The following is a 27,681-nucleotide window of genomic DNA, read 5'->3' on the forward strand; positions in this document are numbered from 1 at the left end:
GCCTTAAAACCAGAAAGATAAGCCAGAAAAAAAGAATTCAAAAATCTCTCCTCCAGATTTCTCTTATTACTAGTTTTTTCTTTTCTGTCAGTGTATCAGAACATTTGCATTGTATATAATTGAGTTAGACTAATTGAGAAAAAAGATTGTGATGATTGGTAATGAAATTGAAATAGCGTTTTTACGTTTGAGAGAAACCGTTACAAACCCATCTTCGTGTAAACACAACCGAACGCCTTAGCTATGCTCTTAATTTAATGTTTTTTGAAACAATGCATTACCCTTTATTCAGTGTATGTGCCATTTATTTTATTTTTTGGGGGCTAAAATAAATAATTCAAACAGATTTAACAGCCTGTGTCTGTTTTTGGTGTAATTTGACAAGGATTTAAAAGTGTGGGAGGATTTTCAATAAAACAAAGCTGTGCGACAGAGCCAAATAATTGTCTCTTCCCTCCTCGGCTTCCTGTCTTTTTCCTCCTTATCTCGGCATCATCTTTTGCTCCTAGATACGCACCGCTAAGAACCCACTCGTATATCCGGACGGCCTCTTTGTCTTGTGTCAGTGCCAACCTCGGAGAGCAGAGCAGGTTATGAGCATGGAGCAGCATACATTTACACAAAACAGATGATTCATTGTTGGGCTGAAATCTTAACATATTCCATATACAGTAATAAAGAGCTTAGGCAGACTAATCTGAGTTGCCTTTTGATGTGGACAGGTAAGGTCTTAATTAAAAAAAAAAAACATGGTCACTCTGAAGAATGGAGGGCTGTACAGGGATTAAAAGCCACCGGCCGGCACATCAGTGAAGCTCACTTGGCTTTGCTGGCCCGCTTTGAAAGGCTGATATCCCAGATCACTTCCCGTCTTGTAAGTGCATAGCAGGCTTATCTCTGGGAGCACGGAAGTTGTTAGGATTTTATCACACCACAGCCTATCCTGGATTATTGTAAATGGAAACCAAGTGGTCCAGATTGAAACGCTCCTTTTATAGGTTGTTACACTTGTTTCCTTTCTACATCGTCTCGGTTTATGGGCTATTTTATCCCTCTTTGTTGGGGGGGGCTGGCAGTGTCTGGAAGATGTATTAGATACATGCACAGTAACACAAACACACTCTTATAGAGTACAGTATCTGTTTTGTAGATTTCTCTTAACTCTACCAACAGAGACAAATTGGTAAAAACAACATTTGGATATGGAGAGGGGCTATTCAGTTGCAGCATGTGGCCAACTTGACTCCGGGTCAAGATAAGCCCAGGACATGAAGACCATGCTTGGATGATATAGCGGCCCCTCGCCTTTGAAATCCTTTCCAGACTCATTGAGATACTCCCCAATGTGAAACTCAAGCTAGCGGCTCTGAAGGATCCCGAGATTACGGCGGACAAAGAGTGGCTTTGAGAGGTGAGCAGCGAGAGGGGATGTAATGAACTTCATGTGAAAAGCTTCCCTCTGCAGATGAGAGAGCTGCTCAGGAGAGGAGGCAGGGTGCCGGTGCGAGGGGTGCATGGGTGCACCGCCGTCCTCTTTGATTGTTCTTGTGTGGATAAAGGCAGCATTACAAACACCTCAGAGACTCAAGTGTGCTCTCAGCTCTCTTGGGGATTTGATCAATAATAACAAGACTGAAAATCTTTGAAGGGATGTTCTTAAATTTGAGTTGGCAAATAAACGTCTAGGCCTTCATTTACTGTGAGCAATAATGCACAATCACTGATAGGCAAGGTATTACACACCCCACTGAGCAAGATAATGAAAAATCTCAGCTGGCAGGATAAAAATTACTGATTGAATTGATAAATGCTCTTTACGCCCCCTCCATTCAATCTTTTGGTTTTGTTATTTAGAGGCGCTGATTCCAAGTATAAATGGCTTGTTTTCTTATTGTGAGTTGAACAGGACTTAAGCTACATAACAAGATAAAGTCCTGAAGTGGAGCCACTTATGAGAGTATCTTAAAAGTAGAAAATTCCTCCAGTAAGGCTGCACATAAGTGTAAATGTTTAATTTCAATAATAGAACATTATGATTAGATACCTTAAATCTGCATATACACTGTGACGGACAATCATGCTGATGCTGGTTGATGGAGACCATGATCTTTAGAGAATACCTAAATCCTGTCTGGGAATATTAGGCTTTATACAAGGATGGATCACGCAAAAGTGATTGAGACCAGAGCTGCTCTGAGATTCGACTTATTTGAGAACTGACTCCCAAAAGACTCAACTTTACTTGAGACTTGAAAGCAAAAGTAATAATGTTTTGTACCTGGTTAAATGCAGCAATGTGAACAACACTGTTAATGACAATTCAATGTCATGTTGTATTCAGGCCTCAAAGACTTGCAACTTCACTTAACTTGAACTTGTCCTCAAGAACTTGGGACTTGAGACTTGACTTGTACTAGCTCCAAAAACAGCTCTGAGTCAAGTCTATCTTGAACAAAGTAATCCAGTGAGAAATATCCTCTACACCTCATGGGTCAAGATGAGGCTAAATGTAATATTTTTAAATAAATGACCACATGGTGGTGATATTGCTGTGGATCCACACCAAAACTTCATTAATTGTTCCTTGGTGTAAGCATGCTGGCATTCCAGTTAGGAGGCCCCTGGGCAAAGATTTGGTATTGGGCCGCACCTTTTGTGCATTGTGTATGTATCATGTAATTCCCAATAAGTACAGAGATGGCAGCTTCATTATACACCAAGAGACCGACCAGTACTCGACACAGCCCTCGAGTGGTAATTTGATTGAACACAATTTTATTTAGGAATATGTGCCATGTGAGCACAACATAAACTAAAATAGCAAACATTTTAAAACTAGTTAAAATCTCACCACAGAGTGCCTGGGAAAGTAAACTCCATCTGCTGAAGATAAAATGGGCCTTGTGGTGAGATTGTTGTGTAAAGTACTGTTTCCAAGGTCAAGAATTTCAAGCCTTAAAACTAGACTTTGACAAAGAGCCTATCTTCAATACAGAGCCACAAGGTAACAATGTCAGACTTATTTTATTTAAGTGTTGCAGATTCTCTAACAAATTTGAAATGACCAAAAATGACTAAACAATGCGTCAACAGCTGAGCATTCAACTTTGCAAACACTAGTGATTAGCATGACGCTAACGTAATATTAAAACTCCCATTGACACGTTTTTATGTTTGTTACAGGTTTCAGAAAAACTAATAAGCTTTAAGGTAAGTAAACAATCTAATATTACTTTGTACTCAGACATAACTATGTTCTTTAGGGACTCAAAGAGAAATTGACAAAGAAGAAAAACAACAGCTAGCTTCCTTACTTCCGGGTGCAGAGCCAAACTACGGTAGGTCAGAAAGGACAAAAGTCACACACAGTGTCTCCCTCAAAGGGGGGGGAGGAAACAGCTAGCCTGACTCTGTCCAAAGGTAAAAAACAAAAAGGCCACCTACCAGCACCTCTAAAAGTTTGGAAGGAACTGAGAAATTGTGTTGTCCTGTTGATAGTGGCGTCAGATCAGAAAACGCTTCTATGTGTCATTCTAGAGGGCATATTTTGTCATTTAATTTGGAGGACTTGTTGGACAGGATTTAACATCTAACTCTCGACAAGAAAGCAAATAAGTGTATTTCCCAAAATGTCAGACTCTTCCTTTAACTTTACACCAAACGTCACTGAAAACTGTTGAGTAGTTTTTGAGATATGATGAAACAAACAGGACACAAACCTTTGACACAAATATAGTAGCACTGTTGCAGCTTCTCGTACAGAAAAGACTCCCACACTTGTTACAGACTAATCACATTTTGTTAAAGAAGGTCAAGTGAAACTCATCGAGTCTGACCTGGGTCATAACACAGCGCTCATTCTGAACCTTTCTGTCCCAAATCCTTCTATCCACACGGGTTCAGAGGACCATAATAACAACTTCTGCAAGTCGCTGGTTTGTAACTTGGCAAATGCAGATGCTCCTCTTCCCTCAAGCTGCCGGGCAGACCAGCAGCTGCTTTGCATCTCCCTGCATCTCTGAGATGAAAAGTCACATATTTTCTCAGCACGCTGGCATGGCTAGACCACATTACAGCACACACTGAGGCATCCACAGCTCCACACACTGTTAACTTCTCCCCATTGCTTGAAACACAGTGGAAGAAGCTTGATTCTTTGCAGCTCCACCCTCACAGACTGGACTAAATACTGTTCAGCAGATTACAATGTGTCTGTCTGATCTAAAGTAAATTCAAAGTCAAAAATTGTAAGTGGGAAGTATAAGTGGGAAAAGAACGAAGACATTTATATTTTCAAGTGTTCAATAAATCCTGTTTCTGAAGAGGACTGGCTTTCTCGCATTGATATCTGCATTGTTGTTCAAACATTCAAGAGTTTGGTTCGATTTGAGATAAGAGTATATTGAAGTTTTGCTCTTACACTCCTGTTGTGAAGGACAGAGTGTTCTAATGGGAGCACTGTAGTAGAAAATTGTTCTGGTGTGTGGACTTAACCACAGGCTGTGAGTGGAGCTATTCATTTCAGAAGGGAAAAAACAAGGCTTCTAATTGAATACTATGCTATATTGTGGAATGTCATCCTGGCCTTTAGACACAAGCGAAAAAAAAAAAAAAAAAGAAAACACAAAAAAACCCACTCCAAACAGTATGGATGGAAAAAGAGCATAAAACTTCTTACAAGGCAGTTAATGGTTTCCATCTCTTAATGCTGTGGTTAGTTTCCATCGCTTATTAATGCAAAACTCTGGATCATCATCCAATCCTCTCATTGCCGCCCTGAGGGGATGACTGTGTAAAACCCACACCTGCTCTACATTGACCATCCTGGGAGCATGGAGGTAATTAGCCACAGAGTGAGGGTACTGCATGGGGGAGGTCGCCTAGACCAACAGAGCCCAGACACAGTGAGGACCTGTGGAGGGAAAATAATGTCCAGTCTAGACACCTTTTTCCTCAAAAAGTACCTGAAAGTCAAAACTAATTTCAAACCCGACCCCCGTCTCTTCCTCCGAGAAGGATTCCAGAGTTGTTGGTTCAGTCTCTGCGTGGTCGTGGCTGAATAAGTCTGGACTCCAGCAGGGTGAGCCGGGGCCAAAGAAATCCTGGTTGCTAGAGCAGTCATCCAACGTTTTTAACAGGCTGTCATTCCACTGATGAAATCTACTGTACAGCTTTCACACCTTCTGAGCCGCCATTGACGGTGCTGGATTTGTTCCCTTTCTGCAAATGGAACATATGCTCACAGTGACATCTGCAGGATTAGCCCAGATTATGAAAATTTGAGATACAAACCGCATGAGGTCATTAAATCAGATAATGCAAGGTGGGCTTTATTGACAGGGAAAATGGGTAGTTGCATTAAATCTTATTTTATGATGATAGGTGTGCTTTTTGATGGCACACAACACTTTTTTACCTTACCTTGAAATGCACTTTATTTGGCTCTATATAGATGGGTTCACATTTTTTCAGGTCTATCTTACAACAATATGTACGTTGACACAGTTTATGGTGGCTGCAAGTGTTCCTCCTGTGCATACCGGACCTGAAGAGACAGAAAGTACAATTTCAATGTAAGAGATCAGTGTTTTTAGTGTGGAATGAGTTTCTTAAGATATCCATGAACTTCTCCCTCAATCTTTTACTTTCATCCAGCATGGTAGACATGTCTGTGGCTTTGGTTTGATCTTTTGTTTCTTTTTCTACATTTGAAACCTATTTTTATATATTCTTAATATTCATTTATTTTTGTATTTTATATTTATTTTATGTTTTTGATCACAGATTGTTGTTATTTGTTGTCATGGGGGCATTTCTGTGATCTACAATGTGTCTAACGCCTGCCTGTCAACCAAAATTCAAAATTCTTAATAATAATTAGTTGAGTCCCACTTTTCTTTCAGGCATCTGCATTGGCAATCTTTGACCTCTGCCATCCCTGATTTATTGCCATGTTATCACTGGCATGTGTTTGTGGACTAATGTAAACATATATGACTTATTACCAAGCATCTGGAAGAGTTTTTCACCCTCTTTAAGTAAAAAAAAAAAGATTTTAAGGCTGAATATTAGCTGTGGAGGTGGACATTTTTTGCAGTATATGATGATATAACGTCTCCACTTTCTTTTCTTTTTTTAGGTGAAAAAAACAAAAAAAAACATCGCTTGGCTAAATATGTGGTAGTCTAGTGGAGAGAAGGCGCTCCCACTGTTGGCTTGTAGTGGCTTCAAGTTGAGCAGTTGAGAGTCCCACAGCCGAACCATTGGTGCGTAATGGTGCACGACTGGTCGGCAGATGTTTCACCACCGGGACACTCTGTCTCCGCACACTTTATCTGAACTCTTCCGACTTTTTTTTCTCAGCGGAGGCGTGCGTTAACTTGCTCTCCTGTCTTTAAAAAAAAAAAAAGTTATCTGGGGAAGGAAAGGACGAAGGAGAAGAAGAAGAAAAAAAATTGGGCTACCTCTTCAAACCGTCCCGGTTTCTACCGGGGAGTTGTCGTCATCAGCACCCCAGATATCCCCCCCTTAGCTCCCTAAATGGATGGGTCAGTCTTGGTGTATGCAGTTCAGCACAGGCCAAAAGATTGGAAACAACTTGTGAATATCCGTCAGTTTGGCGTCTAGAGGGAAACGCTCAGAAATGCCCGGCTGCTTCGCTGGAGCTCAACTCTGAGGACGTTTACTCCTGCATTTGTGCTGTTCTTTTCAGGAGGAAGGACTCTGTTCAAAGTTTACAACAGAAAGGAAAACTCAGCGCTGAAGTGGCAGCTCTCACACTCCAGCCCTCGCTATGGATTGTATGTATTTATTCATGTGCTTTTCACTCAGTCAAGTCTTTTTGGATCATATTTTCGCTGCAGAAACACAAGGTGAGTTGTTCATATATTGTGTCTTTTTTTTGCGGCTGTGCCTTTGTACTGTTTAGAGAAATGCACTCTAAAATCTAAATGTGGGAGACTAATGATAAAAAGGATGGCATATCTTTATTGATAGGTCAACATAAAAAGTCTGACAGCCTTACTGTTCTGGATGAAGACAACAGTGTGTTGATCTAGTGGATTTCTCTTTATGTCCACATGATTTTTACTTATATTACCTGCTGTTTCATTAAGATACCAACACATCATCCTGAGCTACCTTTATATGTAATAATATGTAGGAAATAAAGCTTAGCTCTGTCAATGTCTTTTTAATCATTCAGCTCACTTTGCTTTATAGTCTTTTTCCATAGGAGCTTGCCATAGGTCTGTGAATGTGATTCTCACTTGACACTATCTGTCCCATCAGAAAAAGTCTCTGGAAAGTTAAGTGAATATGGTCTTATCGTGCCATTCAGCACAGACTCCCATGGCCGGTACATTTCTCACGTGGTCTCTGCTGGAAGTGGAAGTAAAGGTGGTGGTGGTGGTGCTGCTGCTGCTGCTGATGATGCCTCCTCAGCCTTTGGCAGCAAAAGAAGGGTGGCCCGCAGTGCCCCCGAGATGCCCTCGGTCACCTCCGCCTCAGCTCAGCACTTGTTTTTCAATGTCACTGTGTTTGGGAAAGAACTGCACCTCCGTCTGAGGGCCAACAGGAGGCTGGTGGCCCCGGGGGCTTTTGTGGAATGGCAGGAGGACTTTGTGGAAAAGGCCAAGGAACGTATCCACGGTGACTGTGTTTTCACTGGAGATGTGAGCGACATGCCGGAGGCCTCTGTGGCTATCAGCAATTGTGATGGACTGGTAAGTCACTAATGCACACTTATTAAATATTAGTCAGGAAGAGAGACATGGAGCTGAAAGAAAAGATGCTTTCTCCTCTTTGGCACTGTGACAGAATGTGAAGTGTTATGGGTTGGCATACGTTTATTACTCTTCTTTTAAGTCCTCCACAATGGCCACTTCAGACATTTTTTGACCTAAGCTTGCACGTCCTTACATAAGACATACATTAAAGCAAGATTCCATCTGAAATCTGTATCTTTTAAGTATCAGACACTCAGGCCTGGGTAGGCTTGAGAGGATGCAATTATACAGCTTTCACTGCATTATTATGAGTATCAAAGCTTACATAGAGACCTTTGAAAATATTATATATAAGTTTGTCCGAATACTGCTCTTCCATTGGGTCAGTGAGTTTGTCAGGCAGCTAATGATTGGACTAGAATCGAGTGGGTCAGAGCAGGAGACAAGCCTCAAACAACTTGCACGCCTGAAAGGTTGTGCATGAGAATATAGACAGAAGCAGTAGGGATATTAAATATGAATGCTTTAATATTTCTTTCTCTTACAAATGATCTGAGGCTGTGTTCAGACATCAGCTTATGCATAACATGTAGCTAGACAAGAGCCAAGTTTCATTTTGTTACTTAAACCTGCATGAATGGATTTTTTTTTTCCCACTTGGGGGTAGCGCAACAAGCTGTCCACACAACATTGACATCACTTTATACGGTGAAAGTGCTTAGCAATATTATACCAAACCCAGAGAAGAATATTTGGCTCTTTAGGTGCTAAATGCTCCACTATGCTCAACAGCTCGTCGCTAAAATTAGCACAGTTTGGTGCCGGACAGGGAGTGTATAGTTTATCAGAGCATTTTCAATGAAAACAGCTGCAGCTACATCTAAAAATGGCGCTGATGAGAGTAATGAAAGGGAGCTAAAGCGTAAAAGTGACGTGCTATGTAAAGCTATGGTCATTTCAAATTTGATTGGAGTTCAGCAATCCAAGTATTTTTCCAAAATGGAAACCCTTTATTCAACGTGCTAGTGTTTGGAACATATGAGCATATGGATGGACATTAGAGATGTGGATAATGCTGCAGGAGTGGTTTAAGAAACTTTAAAAAACATTTTGATACGCTGGACACCATTGGAAACCTGACTTTAATCAAAGCTTAACCTAAAGTGAAAAAGCAACTACAGCCATCTTTCCAGCCTACAGGAGTTGAGTGTGTGATTCTAAAGAGACAAAATTTGGGTGGAATATCACTTTGAACAGCTGTTTTAAGCATCCTTAGTTCCGGCATAGTTTCACTATGGTATTTGAGGTATATCAAGGTAAAATCAATTCAAAATGAAAGGCCACTATCACAGCAGACCCATTCTTCTTCCAGAGCATTGGGTGTCTCTTCCATTACCACCAGTCGATTAATCATTCTGCTCTAATGCAGTCATTCAGTGTCAGAGCGATGGGAGGTGAGCTTGAGCCACTAATGGATGTTTGCAGTTGAGAAAATTAGAGTGAATTTTCAAATTTGAATTGGCAGGTTGACCAAAGCGAGGCCACTCGTTAGCTCTTCTGAACAGCTCTCTGAATTGTTCTGACAGAAATAACGGATGGAAGTGAAGATAACCTTCTGACCCAGGAGGTTTTGAAACCCTCCCAATGAGACACAAACACACTCACATCTGTGAGTCCTTTTCTAAATTAACGCGTCATGCGAGAAAACCTTAGTTTGATTCAACAGTAATACTTTTTGTGATAAGCCCATAATTTCATCTCTCTGCTTTAAGTGTTTGGACAGTTGAGCTTCAGCACAACGCGAAGAAACAATGGACGTCTTAACGTCTTAACACTTGCATTGTTTGTCATTAGCACTGCATTTTCTCATTCTCATAGTCTTTCTAATGCAACAAACCAAACCCTAACCCTTCTTTCTTAATGTAATAACAGCGAGTGCTGTGTGGACAATGCCATGTTGTAATTTCCTGAAAGGCGACAGTGTGTGCTCCTCAGTGACTCAAGAATAAAAGTGGCGCAGTGGCCCCATGTAGCACAATGCCGTATTCACCTATGAATACGATATGAAAGGTTTTCGTACATTGTCTGTTACAGACCTAAGCACACCAAAGATGACAGTCTTTATCACGGTGTTATTTGATTTTAAACAAAGCCTAATACAGAAAGCAGCAATGGTTTAGAAGTTATGAGCTGTAGAGTAGCAAAGCCAAGGAGTTATTATCAAAGTCCTACAGAAAGCAGAAGGTCAGCACTGGCCTTGTGTTAGCTTTTGTTCTGCTAGGTTTTGTGCTAGCTTCTGTTCTGTTCTGTTCTAATGGACTTTGGCTGACGTGAAGCATCTGTGATTGGTTTATGTATTATATAATATACGTATATGACATGTGTCATGTTGGATATACAGCATTGGAGTTTTCTGAGTTTCCTAGTTGTACATACGACTTGTTGTTGACGTGAATGCTGTTTACAAGTCAGAAACTGGTAATCATGGTAAACCTGATGTGACATGAGCGCAGCATTATTCATACTTCGCATGGCCGCTCATGGATACTGTAGTATTTACAACCAGCCACAGTGGAAAAACAGTTTTCTCAAAAAACAAAGCTGATATATAAAAGAACACGAGCCTCTAGCATAGTAAAACTATTCAGGACAGTGATCCAATTTGTAGTGAAAGAAAGGCTGCAAAGACAATATTGATAGAATGAGACAGTAAATCAATGACCAGTCACAACGTCTGAAAGAATGTAAATCCCAGAAAAAGCCAGAAGCCTTTTTCTTCACTGTTTATATGGCTTATTGGAGGCCTAGAACCAATGTGGCAAAAGCACTGTGATGTAGATAAGGATCTCGATAAATTTGCCCTGTCCTCTGAAGGATGTGTAATCTGACATTTCTGAGGATTTGCTTGGTCTTATGGCGCTTAGTATGGTAGAAACTTTAAGTTTGACAGGATGTTGTGACATTTATTTCTTTACAAAGGTCTGTTCAACCAGAACTTCAAATGTCAAAATTCAAAGCTTTGAGCATCGTAAACAACATTGCATCACCTCTATTTTACTGTGGTGGAGGCAGACGTCTCGGACAAGGCTAGCAAAACCAGAACTGCATGAATAGATATCACTCAACGCATGTTTTTTTTTGTGATTTGGGCAAAGTCAACAGTCAGACACTCAATATTGTCCATGCGTTTCCTTGCATCAAAGCCAACGTAAACATAGACCTGTCTGTGCATGCAGGGGTGTTCGGGGAGCATATGGAGGCGCACAGACAGCTTGCAGGCAAATTATTTAGTCTGAAGTGTCTGCTTGATGTGTCTGTGACATGGAAGAGCTCATGTCTGATGAAAGGGCAGAGTTTGAAAAGATTAAGAACCTGAATCACGCGCTGAGGTCACCGCATGTGGGCCAAATCTCTGAGAAACACTGTGCTGTATGTCTTTACTTCACTCCATCTTCAGAAGTCTGTTTGATGGGTTCCCTTATGGAGAACAGTAGAGCGGATATATATCTTAGTTGCATGTGCATTTCTTGAAGAACACACCAGCCGTCATCATAACTGAATAATTTCATGCACTTCATGGCTGAATTTTTCACGATAAGCTTTGCTATCAGTGTGTCCTCCGCAGTGAGGCTGCTCCCACAGAGATGACTCTCGCGAGGCATGACATCACGTTGATTTATGGCATTCCAAGCTCATGACAGATAAGACATGCATACAGTAAAGCTGCAAATCAATCTGATATCTTTTGGTTATATTTGGCCTCACAGCACTACCAAGACTGTCGGCTGAGGTTGCAAAGAAAGTGAATGCTAAATGACTTGATGTTCTAAAACCAGACCCGCACTTTCAGTTTCATTTTAAAATAATTTATGTTTGATTGACCAACATGTCAGCGATATCTTCCTCTCCGACTGTAACTCCTGCTAGATGGCAACAGCTGTGCGATCCAGTTGAGCATGAACTATTGTTGTGGAGCGATGAGTGATGGCTATGATTACACCGGTGCTGCTCATGTGTTGGGAATTAGCGCAGATGACGGGCTGATTGAGTTACATGTGTGATGGAAAGACGAGTGCCAGATAACCGCAGTCGGAAGAGCGCTATTCCTGTGTCCATCAGTTAAAAAGAGAGAGAGCCACCTAGCAACAGGCAGCAGGCGGTCTCCTTTTTTTGGGGTGGGAGGGGCGGCAGTTTTCATCCATTGGAGATGGAAAATGCTTGCATAAATTGTTCTATTCATGAATGTTTGCAGGAATTCTGTACAGGGCTGGTCCCAGTCCAGTATTCCAGTATCGTCCAGTGTTCCAGTACTCTGCTGGCGCGGACGTAAGGTCACTGAATTAAGAGCTCCATCAGTGGAAGCCCGACATCTCAGCCAAAAATGTGATTTATTTCCTCTCAGTCTGTATTTGCAGCAGCTACAGCCTGTCTGTCTAAACATGTGCTCATTCAAACACACACTGTGATGCAGAACACGCATACCTGAATGTCATGATAACGAGAATCACTACTACTAAGCTACTACAACTACTACTACTACTACTTTTTTCTGCTACTAATACTACTACTACTATCACTACTTCTCCTATGACTTCTATTTCTAAACATTACTTCTACTACTACTAATACTACTACTTTTTCTTATTTTTCTACTAATATGGTTACTACTGTTACTGCTACTTCTACTATGACTACCACTTATTCTACAACCATACTACGGCTACTACTACTACTATTGCTACTACAACTACTGCTAGTAATCTTACTGCTCCTACTTCTTCTTCAACACTGTCACAACTACATATACTTTGACTACTACTACAATATTAATAGGAGTATTTATCTTTTTAAACAGACTAGCTTTTGTATGAAAACCTATTAGCCGCTAATAGCAGCCTCATAATCTTCTACTCCAATTAAGTGCTCTACTTAATGGCTGAATTATTGTAATTTTTCTCCTCTTTGAATCAGTCCCACGCAGATGAATGCCGGTGATTATAAGACCAATTTTCTCTTTATAATCCTCGTCTTGATCACCAGCTATGCTTGCCCTTTATGGCCCGCACAGTGAGATATGAAAGCTGATAAAAAGGAATCAAGTAGTAATCCCCTGCTCCCACAAGCTGTCTCATACGATTATTTCAAACCCGCGACTCTGCTGAGTCCAGCACCACAATCTCCTCCCCGGCTTATTGATCTTCCCGGTTGTACCACAAAAGCTTTTATCCAACATCACCAACATGTCCGATGCTGCCAGTATCTTAGAGGTGTAATTACTCCCTCTCTGCTATAGGTCAGATTTGTTATGGATTTTGTGACTAAAAATTATCCAGTAAAACGTGTGAATATTAGGGTGCATAGCTTGATCTCAGTCGTTGACACCGATTACCTTACTACTCTCTTCCTCTCTGTCTCTTGCTGGTGGATCAACAAAGAGCGTGCCTGGAACCAAAATTACGTGTTTCTAATCAATCTGCCATAAATTACAGGTTAAGCCCCTGAAGTGATGGCTTGATTTTCTTGCACGTCACAGCTCAAGCATCCTTTTGTTCGATTGTGTTTGTCATCATATTATCTCAGTAGATGATGTAAAAAGACCACCATATTTGATGTCACATCAGTTTAATACCAGTGGTATATACTTATTGTTATACTTATTGCTGGAGCCTTAAATGAATACCTGCAGACACTACTCAGGGCTGAATAAAGGTTTTGCATAATACATTTACAGTTCATATTGTTCTAAAAAAAACACTACAACTGAACACCAGTCAAAAATGAGACAGTAAAGCAAAGTTCTCTTTGTAGTAAAGATCAGAAAGTATCAGATATCTATAAAAGAAACTAACAATGATTAAGTATGGTTATAATAAGCATTTCTAGTTTTATTCATACTACTGTTATTATGGAAAACTCAATAACCAATTATAGTGTAATTTGTTATTTGCTTAATTAAGTGTTTTTTTGTTTTTTGACTTCACTGAGCCCTCTTCTGAAACCAAAGCTACACTTACACACTACACTTACGGTATGAGTGTGTCTGGGCTCAATTAATTTAAGTTGTTTATGTTATAAATGTTTTTTTTTTTTCGTTTTTGTTGTTTTTACTACTTTACATTGCGTCCTCCCCTCTTCTGAAACCAAACCCTGTAAACATATTAACACACAACACTTTAAAATAGCCGTATTTCCAGCCGTGAAGTGATTTCAGCAGCTGTCACCTCATATGTTCCTTGCCTCGGTGTGTGCGCTGCACTGAGCAGGTGACAGACTCCAACTGCTAGTTTGCAGAACAGAAAGAAGTCTCTCTGAAATTACATACAGTAAATATCCACCTTCAAAGTTGTTGTTACTGAAGTGTGGAATTTAGTGCACTGGTGAGCTTAAGGGTAAGTTATATTTGCCTTTTTTTTGTGCGGTGTCAGTGACACTGCCGGATGCCTCTGCTTCAGAGCGTTTTTCACTGCAGAGGCAGGAGAAGCTGGCAGAGCCTCACGGTGATATAAGTTGTTCCCTCCACTGAGCACTGCAGTTCCCATAATGATCCCAGCTCTATGAACACTCACAACACAGGGAGCAACACATCACTTTGAATTAACTGGTGATGAAAATGTGTTGTTTGCAATCCGCAACTTTCAGTTCAGTGTGATGAGAAAATCCCCAAACTAAAGTGAGATTGTGTTTGCCAGACTCAAGGGTGTAATTTCCTCGCTACAGTTGACATTGAAGTGACCTGCCAAAATATCTGTAAACAGAGTCCTCCTACTGACCAGCTGTCAATATCCAAATGAAGGAGCTCTCCGTCAATAACATCAGTCTACAGCCATGCTAGCGGCTCTGCAAGGTACTTTGAGCTAAATGCTAACATCAGCATGCTAACATGCTCACAGTGACAATTGTAACATGATGTGAAGCAGGTATAATGTTTACCATGTTCACCATTTTATTTTAGCGCGTTAGCATGCCAACATTTGCTTATTAGAACTAAACACAAAGTACAGCTGAGGCTGATGGGAATGCCAGGAATTTGGGCATTAACTGAACAGACAAATTCAAATTTTCACCTGATGATGGCGCTGTAAAAAATTAATACAATTCAGGGGGACATGAATGTCTGAAGCATGACAATCCATCCAGTAGTTGATATTTCAGTCTGGACTTAAGTGGTGTCGGCCGACATTACCATTCATAGAGCCACTTCGCTAGCATGGCCAGAAATACAGACATGCTCATGTGTATTGCTTTCAATTGTTCGGGGGGCTTTTGCTGCCCTAGGTAATGCCTCTCAGGCTACAAACATTTGTTTGGACCTTGTTATTTGATTGGTGGAGCTTTGCAGACACTACTCTAGGCTGAAAATAGCTGTTGATATAATTTTCTCCTAAAAAGATGATTTTTTGATTAATCAATTAAGTGTTAAATCAGTTAAAACAGCCAGTTTCTGGTGTTCCTGGAGCTCAAGGTAACGATGATAAAATGCTTATTCTGTCAGACCAACAGTCCAAAACCCAAAAATATTCAATTTACAGTGAAATAAACCGAGAAAAGCAGCATATCGTCAAATTTGAGAGGCTGGAGCTAGAAAATATTTGTAAATGTTCCAAGATAAGCTAAACTTTAGGTTATAGATACAAATTAATTTTCAGGTCTTTATTAATTAATGGAAATGTAAATGTCAGTGGTGTGGTGCCATTAATAATACAGAAATGAACGCAGAACTTTTGAAAATCCACTAGCTGTGCGCTCCCTCCTCATTTCTGACAGCAAACCTTGCAGTGTACATATGTTTACATTTGGTTCCTCTGTAGGCCCTTCCAGATGCTGCTGCTCTCTCCCCTCACAGACCTGGCTTCACTTTCCACCCACTGCTGAAATAAGAGACCACAGAGGAAGTATTCGAGCATGTCTTACTTGGCATTTCCTGGTCAGGGGCTGGACAGATTCTTTCACTCCTCTTTGCCCTTACTGTCACATGTCCACCGTTCAGTTCATGGCGTTTGTGTTGACGGTCCCGAGCACCAGCATACCGAGGATTTTGAGATGAGGTTTTTTTTAGGCGCAATGTTCCCTTTGCTGCACTGTATTTAGATTTCTTTTTGCAGCTGTAAATACACACATTCTTGCCAAAATCTTGTTGGTGTGCCTTCTTCATGAGTATAATGATAGGCTGGATAGATTTCTTTTTTCTTCGTGAGGAGGAGGAATATGAGAAATGTCATTTGCACTGTGTTGTGTGTTCAGTGCTTTCTGAATCAGAGTTTGTTCTTATTAAGATTAATAAAAATAAGATGTTTCATTAGTAGAGGATGCAACATTGCTTTTACTTCATTCAGGTCACACTGGGTCATGTGTTCCTACCTAATTAACACTTAGTTACTAATTACAAGCTAATTAATTACAACCTCTGGATCCACCCTTGATGACTGGAAATTTGTAATTTCTTCTTCTTTTTTTTTGTTGCCTTTATTGGACACAGCTCATGGTAGATTGTGACAGGAAACGTGAGGAGACAATGTTCCCTGGATGGATTTGAACAAATTTTGTTGCAGTGTCACACCACTTGTCCACCACTTGCCCCATAACTGCAACAAAAATACCCTAAACAGGAGAAGCATGTTAAAAACAAAGGGCCTTTCTTTGTGTCTGTGTTGGTTTCCTTCCTTGCATGTCTTTGGACAGTCCAAAGACATGCAGGTTAGGTTAAGTAGTGACTCTAAATTACTCGTAGGTGTGATTGTGAAATGTCTAAGTGTCAGCACTGAGCTGAGATAGTCTCTATCCTTGCAACAAAGGATAAATGGTGATACAAAAGAGAGGATCCCTTTGTTTACTCACAGCTTGGTGGCATGTGTGATTTTTCATCGACACAGCAGCCAAAGCAGAGAGATATATATCCAGTGAACAATAGATTGTGTTGGACATTACCATCCAGCACTCTCACTTACATAAGCAGTTATGTAAGATGGAGGGAAAGGTTTTACGCACAAGAATGTATACTTACAACTTTTTTTGGCCACTTGGGGGCAGCAGAAACAAGTTGTGAACACATCCAGTAGTTACGGAGCAACATTATCTTCCATTTGGAGTCGTATTTCTGGCCAATATTCACTGTCTTTAAGCTGTTTTTGGTCATCATCAATGCCGACCAAAAACAGCTACCAATATCTGGCTCTTACCTTTTCTGGGTCTGTTTGCTGCTGGTGCTGAGCAGGAGCAATGCAACGACATCTCTTCGGTTATCTGTTGTCTGTTGGAAATTAAGCTCCTTTATTCCTCTGTCACAGTCGCATGTTATTTGAAGTGTCCAACCAACCGCTATTATGCCATCAAAATGGGGAAAAAACATTTTAATTGCAGTGTTTACGTTTTCGTGAATTGTGGTGTACTTTCATATTGATGGTGAAACACAATTTCACAGTAATTTCCAGTGTAGCTACAGCAGAATTATTGTAGTTATGCAAATCAACAGTAAATGTCAGCTTATGATCCCTGTCCCTCTAAATGAAAGACCAAGGTCTTCTTTCGCCGGCATCAGTCAGGGGGCAGAATGGTCAACACGCACATCCCCTTGTGCACAACCTCGTAAAAAGCCTAACGCAGATGGAAACATGCGACTGAATTGAGACATTGCTATTCATCGTCTTGGTCAGTGTAAAATCATGGTGCCGCTCGATAAATCTTGGTGAAGGGCTTGAAGGGCCCCAAGTTGTGTCTACCTGCGTCATTCCCCATATCCAGCCCCTCTCCAAACCTTCCAATTGATCAGACACACTATAATTACTGGCTCCAGTGGAATTACTGTCCTTCGAAGGAGGAGAGATGCACTAATTTGAAGCCGTCTTTTTCCAGGCAGGTCTGATCCGGACTGATAATGGGGAGTTTTTCATCGAGCCCCTCGAGAAGGGCCAACAGGACGTGGAAGTAAAGGGGCGTGTCCATGTGGTCTACCGCAGGTCAGCCATCAAACGGGAGACGGGCCAGCGGAGGGAGGACCTCCACAATGAAGGTAGGCGAGGAGAAGAAGCGTGACGTCAGTGGAAACAAAAAGCACCGTGTGTTTTGACTGTGTGTGAGTATGTGTGTGTGTGCACATAAAGCAAGGACTGTATGACAGACACAAAGCCAATAACAAATAGAACAGAGAATAATTGTGGTTTTGCATGTTTTATCCCATTTATTTGTATTTGTATTTTTCCTGCTATTTCAGCCATTGGTTTCCATTGGTTTCCATTCATTTCCGTATGATATGAAAATTTATTAGCAGACTCCTAAAACAACCATAGTGAACATCAAGTCTCTGATAATTCTTTATCAAACATTACAGGCATGAGGTGCAACTACATTTTTGTTTTTCTAATGCTTGATTTTTGCATACTTAACTTTGTGGAATATGAAATAAATGATAATGTTGCTTCCTGTGTGTTAGTTGTGTAAATAGACAAGTGTTTGCTAACACGTAACAGCCCTATATAATTAATCCTGTAATGCTAGATAATGTAGCATTGACAAGAATGAATGCATACTTGATATTCACTTAGATGGCTTGAGGAACCTGCTGGTTGATTTACACACTGAACTGAAATGAATGGAAACCATTGTGAAAAATACATCCTAAAACTGTACTTAAATCAAAAACATTAGTATACATTATTTGTAGTTAAGGAGCTAAAACTTGCAAACACATCAGTATGGTAATTTCACCCTGCAGCTTTTGGCGTGGTCCTTAAACTCTGCAGCTTTTAAACTCCTACTACTCTATATTTATTAGGGTTACCAGCAGAGGCGGTGCTCCCTAGATCAGCTGGTAAAGTCAGGAATGCTGGGCTCCAGTGGTTGTACTGGGGACAGGGGAGGGTGTGGAAGCCGGTGAGGAGGAGAGGGGAGAGAGAGGGGGGGGTGACCTTTCCTTCGCAGTCAAATGACCCAACTCCTTCATGAATTCCTTTTCTATTCCTTCCTTGCTACAACAATAGCTTGAGCATCTGGTGGAAGACTCACTGTGATCACTAATTCACTCCATTTCCAAGTGTCTGTAGCTGTAAAACTGATGTATGGGTCTTTTTATTTTATCAAGTCACTCATTCACATTTTCCAACCCTCTTTTTTTGCTTTTACTGCCCTTGTGAAATGCATTGCGTTCATTTTTATTGGCTGTCTGTTGTTGGATTTGCATCCAGCCTTTGCATTGAATATTATTGCCATTTTTTAAGTTTTCCATTACTGTTTCTGTACCTACACAACCTTCCAGTCATCAACTTGCTCTAGCAAGATGTTATTCACCTCTGAAAGCATTAGTGACCTGCATATGTGGCCGTGTTCAAACTAATCTAAACTTGACTGTTGTGAAAGCTTGTGTTACTTGGGTTACTGGTTTTTTTGCCAGATTTTTTGTCCTTCACAGCACTGTCACGACCCTCTGGGAGAGCCAACGTCCCAATTAAGGCTTTAAACAGGTGATGCTGCTTTTTCCACAACAGCAAACAGACCCTAGAATAATCTAACCAGCGCAGTCAAAAGTTTACTTGAACTGAAATTATATTTTACGCTCCGTCGCTCTCATTTAATGTCTCTATCTGTGCTTTTATCTGTGTTGTGTAAAAATATGAAGTATTAATTACAAGGAGCTTTGCAAACAGTTATTTTGTTTACGGCTTATTAAAGATATATTCCAGTGTTTGCAATTGTTCAACACGGTTATCATAATTTAATCTACCGCAACTACCGAATAAATTGTCGTCTGTTGTGCATTTATCTGTTTATCTGTTATTTATATTTGTTTAGAATAAATTGCTTCTCTGGAGATTTGCCTGGAGCTAGTTGAACACGGTGTTTATCCTTCATTTCTATTTTCCTGCATTGTACTTCTGAAAATACCTTGTCCAATGGATTTTTTTGTATGCATAAGATAATATGTCATGGCTCCATTTCTATCTGGCAGGCTTGAATCAATACTATCTGAAATGAGTCTTTTTACAAAAGATTGCAATAATTCACAGCTTAGCATAGCCTTTGAATGTTTGAGCAAGGCCATTCTTCCAGACGCGTTCTTAGTGTCACTTTCTGTAATTGCATTTGAGTGTTATGACTTCCATCAAGGAGATTATGTATCAGTTTGTTTATTTTTCTGCTTGTTTAGATAGCAGAACATCAGAAACTTTGGTGACAAGATGAGGCATGCTATTTTAAATGAACTGCTGCTAAAATTAATTGGTGCATGTATCTCCTAATGGTCTGTTCTATGTGTGTTCTCATGCAGATCCACATCCAGATTAAAAATGAATGTTTTCTAGTATTGTGCAATCTTGGCAATCTTGGGTGTGTTTTCTATTTATTGCCGCTGTGGTGTTTGTCTCACATGATAGCAATTCAATTTTAAGTTAATCGTGTTCCAAACGTGTGGATCACAGCGTGTCACTTTTTTTTTTTCATTTGACATTACATCCCATCTCGAGAGCTCTGTTTGTGCTGTGGCCTGAATCTGTAAAATTCACACAATTCATACAGTATCTCTCAATGAGTGTCTGACAAAAACGGCCATAGATAGCTGACATACTGTACATGTGTGTCTCTGCCAACCAATCAAGTTGCAGCTTACATCCATGTCTGTCCAGACTCATATAATACATGTAGTGAATAAAAGGTATAAAGTGTATTTTTTTGGCTAAATGGAAGTTATCACCAGACTGATGATACATATATGTGATTCCAGTGAATATTTACCACCAAATTCGAATCACTTCATCCTTGAGTCCAAGTGGACGTTTGTGCCAAATTTGAGGAAATTCCCTCAAGGGGTTCCTGAGATATCACAAGAAAAACAAAATGCCTCCGGCCGAGGCATAAAAACAGCTGAAGTGCTTTATGACATAAATGAATGTTTGGAATGGGTATGATTTAGCTGGGATTCGTGCTCTGAATGCACATAGTATAGTTAGGCTGAACGTGGGGCAGAGAGGAAATGCATTTCTGACTCGAGAGGTAACTTATAATTGAGTCTAAGGGAGTATTTTGACTAGAAATCGAGAGAAAGTCCACCGGCCTGTCAATAATCCAGAAGGATTTCTCCTTTGAGATATGTTTATGTCGGGTTTGACACGGACATAAATCACTTCACAGAATCTGAAATAAGAGAATAAATAGCTTACATGCGTCAGATTCCCACACACAAACATTGACTTGTTTATGTGCTGGTCATATTTTTGCAGTGGCAGACTTCGGCATCGCAAACCTCCCAGCAGCTCTTGACCTCGTCGAACATAAACTGTCCGAGTCTGAGCGCAAGAGGAGGCACGCGAAGAAAGACGACTACAACATCGAGGTGCTGCTGGCTGTGGACGACTCGGTGGTGCGCTTCCATGGCAAGGAGCATGTGCAGAACTATGTTCTCACGCTCATGAACATAGTAAGTCTACTCTGGTTTTTGAATAAAATGCTCATTAAATTCTGAAACTAACCATTATTTTCATTTTTGATTAATGAGATGATTATTTTCCCAATTTATTGATTCATCATTTGGCCAATAGAATCATGAAAAATGATAAATAGTGAAAAATACCCACCACAGTTTCCTAAAGTCAAAAGTGAGGTCTTGAAATTTAAGCTTGTTTCTGACCAACAGTCCAAAAGCCAAAGATATTTAGATTATATAGTACACTATTATATAAGACAAAGAAAAGCAGCAAACATTTACAATGAGAAGCTTGAAGTAGTGAATTTCTGGCATTTTTGCTTGAAAATGAATGTGTTATTAAAATAGTTGAATAGACTAATCGTCACAGCTCTAGAAATATCCTTTGTTGACATGAAAATGCTGCTAAGTTTGGTGATCTTTTTCTGATATCAGACCTCGCCACACTTCTCCACAGACTCCCCCCTTTCTCTAGCTGTTTATGGATTACCAATGAGGGGGTGGGGGGGGGGGGGGGCTCTCAGCTCATTCATTACGGGTTCCACCAGCTCCTACCACCATAATCTACTTACTGGGCCCAAATCCCCCAAGTCAGATTTTCACAGGGTGCTGGTTTCACTCTGTAACAGTTACCATTTGGACCCTGCATGGTGGTCTGATTAGCTGCACTAGACCAATTAGAAAGTTGAGTGGGAGCTGTGCGGGGCCGTCATGGAAACCAGCGCCAGAAGTCCGCTCGCACTGCCAAGCTCTGCTTACATGGAATGATGTGTTTATTTAATTAGGATATAATATTCACATTCTGTCCCTGAATGTCTTCGGCGGGGAGAAATGTCTTATTTTTAATGGCCATGGCTGATTGTACTGTGAAGTAGCTGCGAGAGCGCACTCTGTAGTTGTCGGTGCTCTTTGATAAGCACTTACGAGTATTTCAGATCACTGGCAGGAGAAGTGAATTTGAGGAAGTCCTTAGGGATGAAATTGACAGTGCTATAAAGTGAAATCAAGTGAAGTTCATCAAAGCAATATCAGTGTATTCCCCGTCACGTTAAAAAATGTAAAAACAAAAGAGAGAAACGTGCAGAAAGAAGGCGCAGTTTAAACAAATGAGGGTCTAAAGTCTTTAGTTCCACTCGTAAGCCACAGGCTTGCTGTGTCTGAAAGAGCTCTGCCCACTCAAATCCCTCTGAATCCCTGCTCTGTGGCTGCAGAATGTGTAGTACCACCTGGAGAAACTCTCCCTGAGGGATTGATTACTGAACATCCTGTCTGCGCGAAGCCAAGGTGACTGCTGAGGTGCCTGCCGCACAATGGTTGTGTTGTTTGAGCGCGGACCAGGTTTTGTCCACGTCGATGTGATGGTGTACACAAGCCAGGGACACCTAGCGCCTGTAGCCCACAGCTGCTTCTCTCATTTTCAGCCACAACAGTCCGATTCCAGCCCCTCCTCCTGGCTTTGTAATTATCCCAGTATACGTGGGGTTGGCCCATCCCTCAGCAGGACTCACCAAAAGCTTTTTAAAGGTGGAATGCATAGACCTGAGTCCTGTCAGGAAAAATATGCAACTTCAGTGTTTACAAAAGTCGTCATGGAACTTTTATGATGCTATTTTTTGATGCTGTCCTCATTTTTCTATAGCTCCTCCGCTTCGGGTCCAACATAAACACACGTATATAGGTCAGTATAGACCAGTCTAGGAATTTGAGCTTGTAACAAATCTGGGAGAACTTGGGGTCACTTGAGCGTTCTTTACAGCATTTATTGACCTGAATAGGCTTCTGTGAATGGAATATTTGCTTAAATGCCTTGGGTGTAACCCTGCGTCCCAGAGCAAATTTGGACTTAAGCCAAGATAGGCTTTCCTCAGTGACAGAGCTTTTGTTCGGCACAGTCATAATTTTTACCCATAGAAAGTTAAATGACACACACTTGTTGGTGTTTTAGCACATTTCTTTTCTCTGTCTTTTATGAGCTTGCACAGGGAGAGATACTGAAAGAGCCTGAAAAATGACACATGATGCCTCTGGTTTTGGTATTGGACAACATCACTTTATAAAAAACCCAATTCTAAAACTGAATTTAGATGCTTGAACTTTAGCTCTCACATCCCCCAAAATAAAAAGAAAAAGAAACATGAGTTGCTGCTTTGACAATGACAACGGCCTTTGTGAGGTCTGCGTGAGTGCGTTCTAGTTATTTGTTTGTTTATACGTCATCTTGGTTATATGGGTGACTGGTTGTCCTTATAATTCTGCACACATTTATGCTCTAATGCTGTCTCTTTCTCAGGATTGTTACTTTCATGCAAAGTAATGCTTTGCATATGCTTTCATCATCAACTGGAGAGATGAAAGCTTATGGACAGAAATAACATCACAGCTGTTGCAATATCTCCACTGCAGTGTTAATGAAAACATCAGACTTCTCCTCAGGGCTCTTGTGAATTACACAGGGTGTCCAGCGACGCCAATTATTCGATGACCTTTGGTAGATCAATGCTGCATATTATTGACAGGCTGAGAGGTGGTCAACAGAAAAGTGATCCTAACAAAACCATCATCAGTTAGATTTTTCACCAGCATTGAAAAGCATCGAAAATACATTTTTGTAGCTGTTTGCAGCTTGTAATGTGAGGAAGTAAATAGCCTTTATTTCCACAATTCCTTTTAAAGTACACATACAACTTACGGAAGTTGTTCATAGTGTTGTAGCTTCTTTGTTTTGATCCTGACGCAATTACATTTTCATATGTTTTCTCTCCAGATCTGAATATTGTTGGTGCAGAATTTGTGGTTAAAAGATAAGAGGTGTAATAAAAAGCACCTCAAATGTATTCTAACTGGGAGGCAGCGTAAAGCAGGCAGGACTATAGAGGGAAAGATGTAGTCTGTGTTTAGTGTTGGTCAGAAAGCCCGGCAATAAGGACAGATCAATTGAAAGTGCGTAACAATATTTATGAGGTTAACAGCAATTAGACTCCATCAATATGAAGCATCTTCATTAATCGTGGGCTCATACGGAGAAAGGAGATAGAACAAGATCCTCCAGAGTCTGAAACTGGTGGTGGTGAATTTGTAGAAACCTGGATTGGGACAAGACTCTTAGAGGAATTGTGAAATACACTTATTTGCTTGCTTGTCGAGAGTTAGATGAGAAGATCAATACCACTCGCATGTCTGTATGCTAAATATTAAGCTACAGCCAGTAGGTGGTTAGCTTGGGTTAGCATGAAGACTAGGAGAAGTTAGGGGAAACAGCTGGCCTGGGTCCAGGGCAGTCACTGGCCTGGTCAGGAAGTTTCAGCACGTAAAACCACAAATTGTTGTTTTATATTTAGTTTTTTTTGGGTGCTTTAAACAAATGAGATACAACGTTAATTAGTGAGCTTCAGAGGGACTGGTTGCAGGATTTCTTTTAGCTTTGGACAGAGCCAGGTTTCCAGTCTTTGTGCTAAGCTAAGCTAACCATCTTCTGGCTCTAGCTTCATATTGTATGGACACGAGAGTGGTATTGATCTTCTTATCTAACCCTTGACAAGAAAGCGAATAAGCGCATTTCCCATAAAGTCAAACTATTCCGTGAATGTGCTGATTGGCGTTTATTCACATAGACCAAAAACAACTTGTTTGCCTGAGACAAGAGATAATACTGGACCATTTGCCAGAGCCTTTGTCAGTATTCAACTTCAACATACAGCCATCCAGTCTTTAATAGCAGAAATGCTGTGGTACATGGTTATTGTTAAAACATTTAGGTTTAAATGAAACATAGAGCTGGGTATCATCAGCATAAAAGTGATGACACAGGGGGGGCATATACTGAATGGAATTGGACAAAGTATCTAGCCTTGTCGCCCCCCTACACAAAATGAGCAAAGAAACAGAATTACCAGCGGCCATTTTAACCGCTCTTGAATAAAACGAAAGAGAAAAAATTTAAAGTATTTCCATTTATGCCCACCTAGTGCCCAACTCTCTCAAGTAAAATGGCATCATCAAAGGCTGCACTTAAACCCTGTGATATTACACTGGTGTGACAACCACTGTTTGCCCTCATACGGATCATTAATGACTGGCAGTTGAGCATTTTCAGCATGGCATTGTTGGCGAAAGCCAGATGGAAATTCGTTAAAGATATTTTTCCCTTCCCTTGCTTAGCAACTGCCTTTTTGACAATTTTTGAAACTAAGGGTAATTTGGAGATAGAGTGGTAGTCAAGGGAAAGTGTGGGTTTCTAAAGTAGAGGCTGGATAGAGGCCAGTTACAGACCAAACCAAGAGACAGTCTCATTAGTAACACCGACAGGAAGCCCTATTGGCAATGACTAAACGTTTTAAAGAATTTGGATGGTAAAAACTTAAGATTAGAGGCGTACAGATGGATGGGACACAAGATCGAATAACGCATTGAGGGAAACTGGGGTTTGATGCTTTTTACCTTTTTATCATTCTCAGAGTCTCAGAGGACTCTCAAATTTGTTTGTTTGTGATATTAAAAATAATATTATGCTCATATTGCGCTTTTAACAGCAACTAACTTTAAACATCAATACTTTGAAGGAAAAAGTTTACTCCATATATATATATATATATAAACACATGCATATACATTGTTATTGTATATATTTTTTACTTTATTTTCACTTAAATACTGTAAATTTGTATATTTTTATTTTTATTTTTTATTTTCTATTTCTTATTTTTATATTTTGTACATACTTTAGCTCTAAATTTATGCTACTTTCTAATCTTGAATGGGAGCACCGGTACTGTACAATTTCCCTCCGGGGATCAATAAAGTATTTCTGATTCTGATACTTACAAATAAACTGCATCCCTTCAACTAGAGATGAACCGAAGGACCTCTGCTATTGTTTTGTAATCGTCAGGTGAAAAGCCTGCCCACTTTAGCTTTAGCTTTTTGACTTGAGCTGAAGCTCTGTATTTTTCTTCCCACAGACTCTGACTGCAATGTGTTTGTGTTAATGCGCTGCCTTATGGACAGCCGTGTGCTTGATTGTGTTATTGGCCTGTTTGTGTTCTGCAGGCTCAATATTGTGAGACGTTCTCAATCACCTTCATCAAGTGCATTGCATTTCTTTCATCCTTCAGATTAGTGACAGATGCTTTTCATTTCCTTCCAGGTTGATGAAATCTATCACGATGAATCTTTGGGAACCAACATCAACATTGTCCTCGTCCGCATGATAATGGTCGGGTATCGACAGGTGAGCTTTGTCACAGACTGTTGTTGAAGTGTTGTTATGTGGAAATGCTGCTGGTGTCAAAACACAATATTTGCATTTTTACTGTATGTGTGGATGAATTTGATTTTCTATTCACTTCCACCTTTTACACATTTGGTTGTTAGCAGGCTACATAATATGTAGTAATGAGGTATACTACACATTATATGCATGGTGACAAACGCCAGTGAGTCATTTGCTTCTCCTCACATGTCACATCTGTCCTTGAGCGCCTTTTAATGTGCATAACTGACTGATTGGCCTGGAGACTGGGCATTTTGCCTCTCCTGTCTGGTTGCCAAAGCAGATAAATGTTGTTTACACAGCACCAATTAGATGAGCTCAACGTGTTGAATTTGTTAGCACACAGTCGGAGAAGAAAGACAATGTTTTGTCAGTTGCCTGGCCTCACACACTGAGCACACTATCAGCAGCGCTGTTGTCAATCGCCGCACGATTTCATCCTCAGCTAAGTTTTGTTGTTGAATTGGATGGATTTTTATAACACGGAAGACAAAAAGATTTTTCACTTTCACATTTCCACTTAGTATTTGTTATGCTTGAAATAGCATAACAAATATTCCACTTGGAAATCATAGTTCAACTGTGACACTGCATATTCACAAAGCAAATCTGCTCCTGTTGGAGACACATTGAGCAGAGGGGGAAAAATAATTCAATATATGTACATACATATTTTCATGAAGTGCCTATTAGCAGCATCACAACATCCCTCGGGCACCTCAGCTTTCAAAGAAAGAGGAATTTAAACATTGTGTGAATTACAAACCGTTGATTATTTTATGACAGAGTAAAATAGATGTGCTGTTAACAAACAGTACAATGACTGTTAATTACTGGCCATTATAGACATCTTTCATTTTCTCCCCGGGGATCAATAAAGTATTTCTGATTCTGATTCTGATTCTGATTTTTTTTAAACAGTAATTGTAAGATTTAATTGAGCTATGTATACGTAACGTATAAAGGGACCGAAGTTGTGTTCCAAACATATAAACGCTTTCACACTCTGTAGTCTACGTTACAAATTTCATATTTATTAACTACATTTCTAAGCTTTCAGTAAAACTAATATCTAATATGTCACCTACAGTCTGTGGACTCTTTTATTCTCAGTCTGATCTTTCATCACAGTCACGAGTAGCCGAGCAGGACTAGACTTTCCCAGAGAAATTAATCTAAAAGTTACCTCGTTTCATGATTCTCAGAGTGAAAGTACATGCACACCTGAAGTGAAGGTGTAATGAGTCTTTTTCTTTCACCTTAGCAATAGCGGTGGC

The 27,681-nt window shown here is 40.3% G+C and overlaps 1 protein-coding gene across 1 annotated transcript in view; it reads left to right on the forward strand.

Moving 5' to 3' along the window:
* The first annotated feature begins 6,790 nt into the window (after positions 1-6,790).
* LOC139303038 (A disintegrin and metalloproteinase with thrombospondin motifs 3) overlaps positions 6,791-27,681 on the forward strand; it is a 37,399-nt gene continuing 16,508 nt past the window's right edge. The window contains exons 1-5 of the mRNA XM_070926731.1: positions 6,791-6,872; positions 7,291-7,724; positions 17,577-17,733; positions 20,933-21,129; positions 26,279-26,362. Of these exons, the coding sequence (XP_070782832.1) occupies positions 6,794-6,872; positions 7,291-7,724; positions 17,577-17,733; positions 20,933-21,129; positions 26,279-26,362 (951 nt within the window). The 5' untranslated portion in view covers positions 6,791-6,793. The remainder of the gene's footprint in view (positions 6,873-7,290; positions 7,725-17,576; positions 17,734-20,932; positions 21,130-26,278; positions 26,363-27,681) is intronic.

Source organism: Enoplosus armatus, chromosome 20, assembly GCF_043641665.1.
Source record: "Enoplosus armatus isolate fEnoArm2 chromosome 20, fEnoArm2.hap1, whole genome shotgun sequence".
NCBI lineage: Eukaryota > Metazoa > Chordata > Actinopteri > Centrarchiformes > Enoplosidae > Enoplosus > Enoplosus armatus.